Consider the following 13,200-nt stretch of genomic DNA (forward strand, 5'->3'; position numbering starts at 1 on the left):
GTATGGACTAATCAAATATAGAAATAAAAAAGTGGTTTTCAATTTGTGATATCAGTAAATCAAAATTGATTTCCAGATTACACAAATTTAACCTGTGTATTACACATTATAAAAGTGAATTTTAATTTCACATTTTATAATTTGGAAGTTAAGTTGTATCTTTGACTTTCAAATTACACAATTTATAAAATTGCATAATTTATGACTCATCATTACTTTTAAATTATGTCATGAATCTTGCAATAATCTTCTAAATTTTGAATTTCACAATCTAAAAACATTACTTATTACTTACAGAATGCACAATTCGAAAAATTTATGAATTACACAGTTAAAAAAAAATATCAATTCAAAAACTCAAAAAATTTCAAAACCATATGTAAATCTCTTATTTACCTTTAAGCTTCACTATTTTCACCCAAGTACATTGCAAAATTGTAGTAAACCCTTCCATCATGGATAGCAAAGAGCACAAATCAATTCTACAAGTGTTTAGCAAAAACAACACAATAACACAAGGACAAAATTGGAATTTGCACATTCATAGGGTGCACAAGGAAAGTACGGGCTGCAAAAAGAATCCCCTTCACCATATACTTTACTTATAACTATTGCTTTTTGTATCCAACATAATTTCTTCCAGCACCTCATTTATTCTAAAATGTCCTTCATACTTTTTATTGTATAACAACTACGATTTTTTGGAAATAATTTAAATATTCCATAATTTAGAAGTTTAAAGTTTAAAAATATTGTTGATGATTTCACAATCCAAAATACTTGTGCTTTTACGGATTATAGATATGAAAAGTTACATTTATCCTTTCGAAACTCATAATTCCAAGTAAACTAAATCTCGAAATCCTTTTTTGGAATGTTTAATTCAAAAAACTTTGAAATATTTCAATAAAAAGAAACTCGAAAATCAAATCACTTATTCACTTTCACAAACTTTATATATAAATCAACTTATTTTCACCTTCAAATTTAAAAATATATATATATATATATATATATATATATATATATAATATTTATCTTCTGATCCACTCAAAGACATGATTTTCCTCTTGCTTTTATCAATTTTCGCTTCTACAAGACATCTGGAAGTAAATAACAAAGTTAAGCAAAAACCTATTCTGATAATCACTAAGATAAAACATGTACCTTTTAATTACTAAGCTAAGCAAAAACCTATTCTGATTATCTTTTGCATTCTTTTATTAATTCATACCATTTGAGAAGGCAAAAAAAGTATCCATAGAATACAGATATTGTTGAATATACCTTTTGCTTCCAAATATTTCTGCAAATGAAAATTGAATCGGAAAATCTCAATTGTTTGGAATCTCACACAAACAAAGACATTCAGAACTGCTTCCTGGGATGGGTTTCGTTTTCCTAACCACCGCCACCTTCGACCACCACCTTAATTAGCTGGTAAGACAGGATTGTTCTTACCCTTCCTTTTTCTTCAAACCCTCTTTCTCCGTTTTTCTTCTCTGTCCGTTTTCTCTCTAGATTATGAACATGACACTGTGACATCGCTATTACCGTTCTTGGGTCTTTAATTTCCCAAATTTCTCTTCTTTAAATCCCAAATTCTTAATTTAATTGAAAAAAACCTTTTTTTTTTTTGGGAAGAACACTGTTAAAACTTATTCCTGCTGGGTTTCTTTGTAAGAGTTTAAACTGTGAATTGTTACTCTTGGTTTTGCTGGCTGAATTGTTTTCTCTTCTTTTCCTTGTTCAATCGCAGGAGGGATTGGTGGCGATGACGGTTCGTTTTTCTTTTACTTTTCTGTTTTCTCTCCATTTCGCATCCCTTTCAAATAATCGTTTTCCATACATAATATGTATCCATCAAGAATCAGGAATCACAACCAAGCAACCAAGAAAAAAAGAAGTATTCAATGGAGAAGCTTTGTTCAAATGAACCATGCTGACCCCAACGAGCATGAGCAACGAGGTTCTTTGGGTGGTTTTTAGCGGTTTAATGGTGGGTGTTAGTGTACAGAAAAGTAGGGGACAGAATTAAACATTTAAAAATGAAGGGATTAAAAAGTAAATACTCAAAACTATTTTTATTAATTAATGGGGATTTTTTTAGGGAATAATAAAAATCAAAACTTTCACCAACCCCTGAATATATAAATGAAGTGGGTGTCTTGGAGTGATGAGAAGAAAAAAAGAATTGAAGTGACACATACACTCACACAGAGGAAGAGAAGAGAGAGATGGCTTGCAGACAATTGTGGGCTTCAAGAGCGGCCTCTTACCTGAGGATCTCTGTGTCTCACAGAGCCTTTTCTAATGGTCATCACTCCTCCTTCTGTTTCCATCTCTCGTCTCATTTCATCTGTTTTTCATTTCATCTATTTCATTGATCACCTACAATTTTGTTCTCCTCATGTCTTTTGTTATGTGCTGGATCTTCTCGTACATGTCTTTCCTTCAATCTCTCAGTTTAAATTTGGGCTCTCTTAATTTCTGGATTGGCAAATTACATTACATTTCTTGACATGTTTTTTTGTGTATAATATGTATCATAATGCTAACACTTAGTGTGGATTCATCCATGAATAGATATCTCTTAATGTGTCGGTTCTCTTGGCATTGCTTCTTTTTTATTTTTTCATTTTTTCCTTTGTACTATCTATATATTTTAATGGCAAGGAGCTTTCTAAGCAGTGGTGGGAAGGGAAGTGCTCCACCCACCTACCAACAAAATACAATTTCCAATTTTTTATGATTAGTTTTTGACCTTTTGTTACTGTTTCACATTCTTAATGGCAGTATTATCTGTCACCTACTAATTGTGTTGCATTCTAAACCTAGTGGGCCTTACTGGCCCAAATAGATACAATAATCAAACTGGAGAATGAGAAGGGTGGTGTTGGTAATGATAGTGTGTGTACGTTGTAGAAGGGGGAAAAAGTTGTTGTTTTTTTGGCACTAAATGTATAATGGAAACTAGGATAAAATTGAATATATTTCATGTGTGTATACGATTTCAGAGATATAGTTTGCTAACTTCTGGTGATCTCTCTAACTTAACTGCCCTTGTTGGATTCTTCCATGTTATACTTGTTGCAGTTGTTAAAGATTTGAAGTATGCTGATTCCCACGAATGGGTAAAAGTTGATGGGAATTCTGCAACCGTTGGCATCACTGATCATGCCCAAGATCATTTGGGTGATGTTGTGTATGTTGAATTGCCTGAAGTGGGAGCAACCGTCACACAAGGAGATAGTTTTGGTGCAGTTGAAAGTGTGAAGGCAACTAGTGATGTTAACTCTCCTGTTTCTGGAACAGTGATTGAAGTGAACGAAGAGCTTAGTAGCTCTCCTGCTTTGGTGAGTTTTATTGACAAAATGTGTTTGCTGAGTTTATGTGCATTAACTATTTTTTCTCCCTGCTGTACTTTTTAGTTTTCACTTGCCACATCTTGGATCAATATGCCTATGTAATGCAGAAGTATTGCACTGAATTATTTTTTTCTCAACACCTAAGTGTTTTAATGTTGTCCTACGTTTCTTCATGCAGGTCAACTCAAGCCCTTATAAAGATGGATGGATAATTAAAGTTGAACTGAGTGACAGCGGTGAACTAAACAACTTGATGGATTCAGAAAGGTACTCCAAATTCTGTGAAGAAGAAGATGCACATTAAGATATTTTTCAGTACATCATGTTTTAGTTGGGAAAGCTAAGAATGGATTGTTCCGTTTTCTGCATGTGTCACGTCTTGACTGCTCTATTTTTATTTTTCATGAGCTTGTGATTCAATGGGATGATTTATCAGTCTTTGCAATGGAAATATGAATTTGATAACGTGGTACATTGATTGCTAGTTTTCTTTATAAAGTCATGCCAATTTTTTTAGATGACTATGATAGTCCGAGAAATAAGATGGGACTGTAGTGTAGTTACCAAGAGTTGAAGATGGGATTGAGATTTCAAGGTCCATGTTCTTTACACATGATAGACACCATTTTTCAAATATTGCATGAAGAAAAGTACCCTTAGTGCTAGTTCAAAATACATCCTATTACAAGAATATAAAGTTGAATCTGAAAAAGAAAATATAGATTTACTTGTGATTTAGCTGTTGATCTATTAAAAGTGGGTGGAACATCATTGTAGAGTCATCCAAAAAATTAGCGACAAAAACTTCAATGTGGTTGGTTACAAACTGGCAATACTTTGCTCTGAAGTCATAAAGGAGCTTTGTCTCGCGTTTGTCACGCATGATACTTGTGATTTATAATTTCAAATTGATGTGATTCTATGAAAAGGCTCGACTATAGAAATAGTGAGCAAAGTAAGTGGTACTTATCAAAACACTTCAAAATTATAGCTCAGGTTTATGTCAGCAGCATAAAATTTAATTCTTTTATTAAGGATTGTAAGAATATTTAGGATTGGAACTCATTCCTTAATTTTACACAAGAGTATAACCCATTGCCCTAGAAAAATATATTCCCTCACTATTACTTTTTCTTAGAGATCTTATATCAACTGCATACACCTTCTGTAATTTAATTATATCGAGATCTTATACCAACTGCATATACCTTCTATAGTTTTATGAAATCTCTAACACTTTTAACTCGATATTTTTTCTAGAAAAGATCTTGATTTTTTTTTTTTAAATTAAAGTTTAGATTATTAAAGAAATATACATAATAATTACTCATAACATACTTTTAGCTATCAAAATATAATAAAAATTGACTTAACTAGTTAATATTGTTAATAGTATATATACTATTTGGCCAAAGCAGTGAAAAAAAAAATACAGAATACTAGAGTTGTAATTGTTTACATAAATGAACTGCAACGTAAATGAAGATATCACAATCCACGCCTTGTACTAGATGTACCATGTTTTAAATTGTCCATAATAATTTGGGAGGATAAGCATTATTCATACGGAATGCCAAGCCAAGATTCCTTTTTGTCTAAAGAGATGTAAAATCTGTATCTGTCTTAAACAGGAACCATAAACTATCCTACCAAAGGTACTTCATTTTTATAGGGCCATTGACAATAGTACCTATGGAATACGAAATGTGCGTACTGTTCAAACTCGTTTTCTCAACAATAGCAATGATGACAAGTAACGAAAACCAACCACAACAAGTGTGTGAGAACTGTCACCAGCTTTGCTTATGAATGAAGTGACATAAAATACTGATTTACTTTTTTTTATTATTATTATTGAATATTCGGAACCTCTTCTATATCTATCCAATAACTCAAAAGCAAGAATTGCTAACTAATCTGCCACTTCATTACAAGAACGTTTAACATGAGATAAAAAGAAAAGCAAACATTCATTTACACCAAATCCTGCAGTCCTATAAAAATACCACCAAAGTGCGTGTTTATTGGTTTCTCAGCTCACCAAAATTGGAGATAAAGATCCATAGCTACTTGCAATAATATTCCCATTTTCATCTATAAGTACCCTCATAAACCAGATCCTCTGTTCTTCTTCTTAACATACGCATCAAAATTACCTTTGAAGAAAGGTATTTGAGGTGCCTTCCACGAAAACAACTCATAGTGAAGATCTCAGATTTATGTTTAATTTGATCCGATACGATCCAGACAGGTCATTACTTAGTATTTAAGGATTAACTAGGAAAACAAAATCTCACATGGCTAGTATTCAAACACACGGTGTTCATCTGAGAGAAACATTTAACCTTACATTAACTTGATCTCTCTCTGAAAGAAATACTTGGGTTGGGCATACAAACACAACACATTTTATAATTTGATCGTGTAAAAAAATACAAAATAGAAGAATCAAAATAAGAGGGGGAGAGAACACACAGGGCAAGAGAAAAGAGTTACAAATATTACTTATCACAACACAAGGGCAACGCTCAAAACACTACCAGCACGTAGCAGTGGAATGAATTGCTTAGGCCTTTTCCCACTTGAGGGGCTTGACCACTTCCCATGTGAAATCAGGGTCCTCTCTGCCAAAGTGTCCATATGCAGCAGTCTTCAAGAACCGGTTATTCCCACCCCTCTTCAGATCAAGGTTGATGGAAATCATACCAGGTCTGAAGTCAAAGTTCTCCTTCACAATGTTCAGGATCTCTTTGTCATGGATCTTCCCAGTTCCATAGGTATCAACGAAAACAGACAAAGGCTCAGGCACACCGATAGCATAAGACACTTGCACAATGCATCTCCTGGCAAGTCCACTGGCCACAATGCTCTTAGCAGCCTGCCTCACAATGTAAGCACCACTCCTATCAACCTTGGTGGGGTCCTTTCCAGAGAAGGCACCACCGCCATGAGCACCCCATCCTCCATAGGTGTCAATGATGATCTTCCTCCCGGTCAGACCGGCATCACCATGAGGACCACCAATCACAAAACGCCCAGAGGGGTTCAAGTGGAAGATGGTCTTCTCATCAAGGTACTTCTCGGGAATCACAGGCTTTATCACGTGCTCCTTCAGATCAGCAGCAATTTCATCGTTGGTCACAGTCTCATCATGTTGTGTGGAGATGAGCACAGTGTGGACACGAACTGGAACCATGGCACCCTTGTCATTGTAGTACTCAACAGTGACTTGGGTCTTGCCATCGGGCCTGAGCCAAGGGCAGGTACCGTTCTTGCGAACCTCAGTGAGACGAGCCCCAAGTTTGGTTGCAAGGACATGGCTCAACGGCATCAATTCAGGGGTCTCGTCGGTGGCATAGCCAAACATGTGACCCTGGTCGCCGGCACCGATTTCTTCAGGCCTTTTGGTGAGATGGCCATGCACACCCTGGGCAATATCAGGACTCTGCTGCTCAATGTTGACAAGGACCTTGCAGTTGTCGGCATCAAGTCCCACATCGTCCGAGATGAAGCCGATGTTCCTGCAGGTGTCACGCACGATCTTCTCGTAGTCAACGTTGGCCTTGGTGGTGATTTCTCCGAAGACCATGACCAGGTTGGTTTTGGTGCATGTCTCACAAGCAACCTTGCTCTCTGGATCTTGCTCAAGGCAGGCGTCAAGAACAGCATCGGAGATTTGGTCGCAGAGCTTGTCTGGGTGTCCCTCGTTCACGGACTCGGAGGTAAACAGAAATGTCTCTGCCATCTTCAAAATTTTAAAACTGCACAGCACAACAACCCTACAATTAGAATCCAAATGCAAATTCCCAAAAGGGTGCAAAATACGTGCATAACATTCAGCAAAGGAAAAAAGCTTAGAGAATTTTAAGACAAGTGCTATTCTTTAACCAACGAGAAGTGGATCTAGCAGAAGCATATGATATGATAGACCACTATACGAATCTCACTAGCCAACAATAATAGATGCGAGAAACAACAGATACACACCCCCACAAGAATATGCAGCTCCAAAATCCCCCCCTTCCCACAAAGGTGAATATTTTTTACAAGCCATTAACATAGAATTCGGGATAGATCTGAAAGACTAACGCGTATTCTGCAGAAATAAAAGAAACAGGGTATCGTTCACACGTAATTTGGGGAAACAGAGATCGACCCAGTAAAAGAAAAGCCAAAGCAAACGGACCCAGAAGGGGAAGATCCCAAATTGATGAAGGGTAATAACTACTATGTGTAAGAATGCAGAAGAAAGAGAAGGTAGGAACAGAGCAAACGAAGAGTACCTTGAAAGGTAGAAGAACCGACAGAGAGAGAGAGAGAGATCTTAACGATAGGGTGGTTAAGTGGGGCTTGGTCTCAACTCTGAAGTCAAGCGCTGCGAGTTGAAATGAGAGCATTGAGTTGGAATTTATAGGGAAAAGGGGTGGGTGGTGTAACGTTAATGACGAAAAAGCCCCTAAGTAACATGATTACATTACGGGTTAGATTCATCCATTTGCATGTGAATGTCGTGTGGCATTTGAGTGGACGGCTGAGATGGGAAGTGAGAGTGAATCGGAGCCGTTGACTGTGTTGAAAAAATGAGAGAGGAAGGTAAAATGGGTCATGCCTATTGCTTGCTTACCAACTACAACCTTTGAGGTTGGGCAAGTGTGACATTGACATGTTACACCTTTTTCTTTGTCTGTGTGGTTTTGACTCTGAATTCAGTGCCTCCTACTCCGAAGAATGTAGTGGTTGTATTAAAAAATGTTAATTGCATATGTTAAATGATAAATGATGAATTTTAATTGCATTATTATTTTATGAGCAAAAGTAATGGAGTGTGGTTGGTGAGGAAAAGATGCATGTCTTGTGAGTGTGACTGGGCGGAGAGAAGTCTCTTGCTCAAGAAACTTTGTAGTTGTTGACACATAATTTTTAGAATGAATGACACAGGTTTTTCGTTGCAGCATGCATAGAAAAAATTCATAAAAATATGTTTGGTAGAAAACTGAGAATGGATGAAAAATACTGGGAAATTTATAAGTATTTTGTGGGAGAGAAAAATAGAAAAACAATTAGAGTAAGAGAAAAAATAGAAAAAAAGAGAGTAGAAATAGAGAAAAGTAATATAGTGGGTAAATTACTCATATAATTTCACTTGGACTTTAACTCTCAAACTATACTTATTTAATGTTTAGTTTGATAATTCAGTATTCGAAAGGTCGAATTTTCAACCTGATATAGTTTCTCATCCCACGTCATAAAAACTTAATAGAATTCAATTCTTGGAAAGTTGAATTTTGACTCTTTTTTTAAATAAAAAGAGATAAGAGAATCACATGATATTAAAATTTCAAAAGATTGGATTCTTAATATTTTAAAAGTAAATAAATTTAATTGAGTAAATAATATTATAAAGAATTTATTTAGGTATTTAAAAAAAAGTTTAATCTGAAAAAAAGAGTAAATTATTATATGGAATACTTTTCTGGTTTGGAAGCAGAACTTTATCCATTCTACTCTAAACTTATGGCAGCAGATGTGAGAGAATTGACAAACATAAAAGTAATACGTGTTTGGTTAAAAAGAAAGGGGAAAAATTAACTTTTAGAGATCGAGTTTACGCCTAGTATTCATCGTTGTGAAGAATTATCTCCTACTTACATATTATATTTTAATATTATTTATAGTTACCATGAAATTAGTGATTTTTAAAACAATTTTTTCTTATTTTTATTCATATTTTTTTACTTTGTCTATCTTTTTTCTATTTCTTTTTCATTTTTCTTCAACTAAAGTATTTTAATTTTTTTATTCTTTATATGTTTTTACGATCTTATTTCCTTGTAACATATTTTTTTAACAAAGATAAAGGAAAATATTTTGGTAATCCATCAAGTAGTAAAAGTTATAATAAATTGTTTTGTTGTGTTGTCTCACTAGTACAGTTTTGGGATTTTAGCTCGCTTTATATGCCTCAGTTATTATAAAACCGAAGCATAAAATGGTGCGGTGGCCTTTTTGTAATTATTGTCAACTTTTCTATCCCGGTTCACCCCAAACCCGAAGCAGAATATGGGATGTTTCTTCAGTTAATGAAAACCCGATGCCAAAAAGCCTTATAGGCTTCAGTTTTATAGGCCCGAAGCAATAATGCCACAGGAAGAATGTAATTTGGCCTCGGGTGGCTATTGAACCGAGGCCATATGATAAATTAGGGATTTCAAAATAGCGATTGCACAGTTCTTTCTCTTCTATGTTGAGTACCTTTGTTCACGCCTCTCTCTTTTTGCTCCATCCACGTTGCACCGTCCAGCCTGGTTCCATGATAGAGATCTGTGAGTGGTCTGTTGGAGATCAACGCGGCGGACTCCGTCACGGAGGAGGGCGGTGTTGTCGCGACCCTTGGACGAGAGGCAGCAGAGTTGGCTCCTGGGTCCCGGTGAAAAGAAGAAGAAGAAGAAGTGGTGTCTTGGAGGGGGAACGCAACAGTGAACTGGTTCACCACAAACCAACAACCCACGCACCTTCAGAAAAAAACAACAACCACAACGCATATCAAACCCTAAATCGTGAGTTCAACACTTCGTCATTCCACCTCGCAAGCTATCATCAGAGTTGCACAAACCACTGCGTCAGATTTGAAATGCAACTGAACAACCAGCAGCCAACAACGAACCAGTAGCTCCACCATCGACCACCACACACGAAACTCACCGTGCAAAACGTCGAAACAGATCCCGCCAGTTGCCATGGAGTTCCCCTCTTCCTCTTCTTGCGTCGACGTGGCTCACTTCCAATACCACCACCATTCGAGATGCCGCCGGCGATTTTTCTTTCCTCTCTGTTTTGATTTCGGGAGTTTGGAAATTATTAGGTTTGTGCAGGCGAAGGTGATGATGCTTGTTGGTGACCGTGTGGGATGAGTTGTTGGTGGAGAAAAAAAAAAGTGAAATGAAGCGATCATGATGGGTTAAGGATGAATGTTGTTGTGTGCAGGTTGCAGATAATAGAACAAGGAAGAAGATGTGGGTGTACATGGTTATGTGTTCTTCGTTTCCCCTCTGTTCCAATTTTTGAAAGTCACCAAATAGCAAGTAGCCACGGCTACTGTAACTGCCATGCTACGCCTTGCCATGTGCAGTGATACAAATATTCAACATTTCCTTTTTTATGCCAAAACACAAAAACATAACAAAGTATGAAGATTTGATTATCTTTCTTGCATGGACGAGGAAGTGAACACCGGAAGTGAACTCACGAGGTTTTGGGTTACATATGACCTCGGTTACTACACAACCCGAGGCAGAAAAACGACTATACGACTTCGGTCCACACCCGAGACCATAAACCGACCCTTCTTGCCTCACCTTAATATGCTTCGGTTCTAAAATCGGGGTAGAAACGCAAAATTAACCGAGGCCAAATCCTCTTTCTGTACTGGTGTCCATAGGCAAGGATGTCAAAAAAAAAAAATTCATACACATGAATATTCGTCGATAAAATTTACAACAGGTAAAAAATTGATACTGTGAATGGATATCTGCGGGTAATGTATGTAGGTATTTTTTTATATCAGCATCTTAACGGGGCGGGTACGAGTATTATAATATCCGTACCTGTAGATACATGTATCCGCTATATTCAATTTTAAATTAAAAAAATTATTAAAATATTAACACATCGATTTTGAATTAGTTGTTTTTTACCAATTGGTTTTTAAAAAAAAAATTTCTTTGTAACACTATTTAAATGAGTTATTTGGACTTTGTGTTGAAATTTATGAATGTTATATATTGTATTTTATGTGAATTTATAGTTAAAATATGTAGTTAAATATTTTAAACTTTTTGTTAAATATCTACGGGTACCTGTGAATTATTAAAAAATATGTGAATATTCGCATAACGAATATGAAAACGGATACAAGACAAATATTTATCCAACGAGTAGGTTACGAAAAGCCTATCCATACGTTACCCACCCTATTCCTATTGACATCCCTATGGATAAGTGTCTGACTTTGAGTTTATTATAAATTTTCACTAAATAATCCATCGATCTAAACATAAAAAAGAAAGAAAAAGCAAATACAATTCAACTTACTCTAATTTTAGTTTCACATAAAAATTAAAATATTATTTACATAAAATTGTTAAATATTTTGCAATAAAAATAACAATTAAAGAAATATGATATAAATGTTTTATATTCACAATTTTAACTTTTTCCAAAATTTTCAATTAATTATATAATCTTATAATTAAAAGTTGCACTACAAATTTATTATCATATTTTGATAATATATATATATATATATATATATATATATATATATATATATTTGCATAATGTAAATAAAATATGACTAAATTATAGTTTAAAAATATATTTGTATAGGTTCATTACTTATTAATTAATTTTGAACGTAAAATATTATTTTAATTACAATAAATAATTCCATTTAAAATTTATTTTTCAACCAAACCGTTTAGTAGAAGAAAATATAAAAAATAAGTAATTTATTAATTAAATTTTTATTATTTTTTTATCAGTCTGGTTTTTACATGAAAAATCTATCAAATTTATTATTGAATGATGGATTTAAAATTATTAAAAAATAATACTTGAGAGACTATTTATGTAATTTTATCATTTTAAAAATAATTAGGAAAGTGATAGTACTTTAAAATGTTTCATTTTTCTTATAATTGATTTCTTTAGAACGCATGGAATGTGAAAATTCATGTGATTCCCAAACAAAATATTTTGTTTTCACAGAAAATAAACTATATTATCTTAACCGGTGACAATAAGAGTTATGGTGGCCCTATTTTGACACTATATTGTAGAAAATGAATTATTTATTTGCTTATATTTTAAAAATAAAACCAGCAATAGTTAATATCTGAATCAATGCCTATTTTATAGTGTTAAAATTAAGGAAAATGTTAATTAGTGTCCTAATGGTACCATTTAAGGTATAATTAATGATTATTAAATCTTTTATATTTATGTTGAAATATGAAATAATTAACTCTACAACATTTATGTTAATATAAATTCATACAACAAATCTTCTAAAAACAAAAATAGGTCCACAATTATTTTCTATACACAAAATTTCTAAGCAAAGAAGGAAGAAAAATATTTTTCTGATATTTAAAGGTCTCTTAGTGAAAACTTAGAATATGAAGGTTTGAAATATTTGATAGATACAGTCTTTAATATTTACAAAACGAAAAAATATTTTTGAAATTTTTAACCTTTTTAAAAAAAAATTTATGAAAAGATTGTTTTTTAATTATTTTAATTATATTTTATTTTTTAATAACGTTAAAATAAAAAAAAAAACAACTAAAAAGAAGAAAAAAACAGTATAACAATCTTAAAATTATTTTATTATTTAATTATTTTGTTAACATTGTTTTTGTGTGTTTCAAATAAATTATCAAAATTTTAGTTATATAACACTTATGGAAAGTTTTATGACCTAAATAAAGTAAAACTGTGTTAATGATGATTGAAGTAAGAATTCATCAATTATCACAATTAATTATTATCTTTTGTAAAATTGAGGAGGATCATAACATTAAAATTAACATGATCATATTTAATTTTAATTTTAATTAGACCTTGCATTATTTAATTTTTTGGCTTTGATAGTCATTGAACCTTAAACATACCAAGTTTTAAAAAGTCAACTTGATCAAAATACAGGACTAGACAAAAAGATAAATAATGAGTTTGAATTCACCTTTAAACACCTTTTATTTGGATTCCATTTACTCTCCTTCACCATAACAGAAGAAATAAGTCACATAGTAAACATTAATATGTCAACTCA

The 13,200-nt window shown here is 33.6% G+C and overlaps 2 protein-coding genes across 2 annotated transcripts; one reads left to right on the forward strand and one right to left on the reverse strand.

The window, feature by feature from the left end:
• The first annotated feature begins 2,013 nt into the window (after positions 1-2,013).
• On the forward strand, positions 2,014-3,840 carry LOC114174938 (glycine cleavage system H protein 2, mitochondrial-like). The gene is made up of 3 exons (XM_028059670.2): positions 2,014-2,316; positions 3,097-3,356; positions 3,547-3,840. Exons 1-3 carry the CDS (start codon positions 2,238-2,240, stop codon positions 3,670-3,672), a joined length of 465 nt encoding a protein of 154 aa, XP_027915471.1. The 5' UTR covers positions 2,014-2,237; the 3' UTR covers positions 3,673-3,840.
• A 1,856-nt stretch (positions 3,841-5,696) lies between these two features.
• On the reverse strand, positions 5,697-7,781 carry LOC114176042 (S-adenosylmethionine synthase-like). Its single transcript, XM_028060946.2, has 2 exons — positions 7,652-7,781; positions 5,697-7,129 (listed from the first exon to the last, which is right to left on the reverse strand). The coding sequence occupies exon 2, from the start codon at positions 7,111-7,113 to the stop codon at positions 5,935-5,937; it is 1,179 nt and encodes a 392-aa protein (XP_027916747.1). The 5' UTR covers positions 7,114-7,129; positions 7,652-7,781; the 3' UTR covers positions 5,697-5,934.
• Positions 7,782-13,200: the final 5,419 nt, after the last annotated feature.

This window comes from Vigna unguiculata, chromosome 3, assembly GCF_037176805.1.
Source record: "Vigna unguiculata cultivar grain cowpea cultivar isolate G323 ecotype 2 chromosome 3, ASM3717680v1, whole genome shotgun sequence".
NCBI lineage: Eukaryota > Viridiplantae > Streptophyta > Magnoliopsida > Fabales > Fabaceae > Vigna > Vigna unguiculata.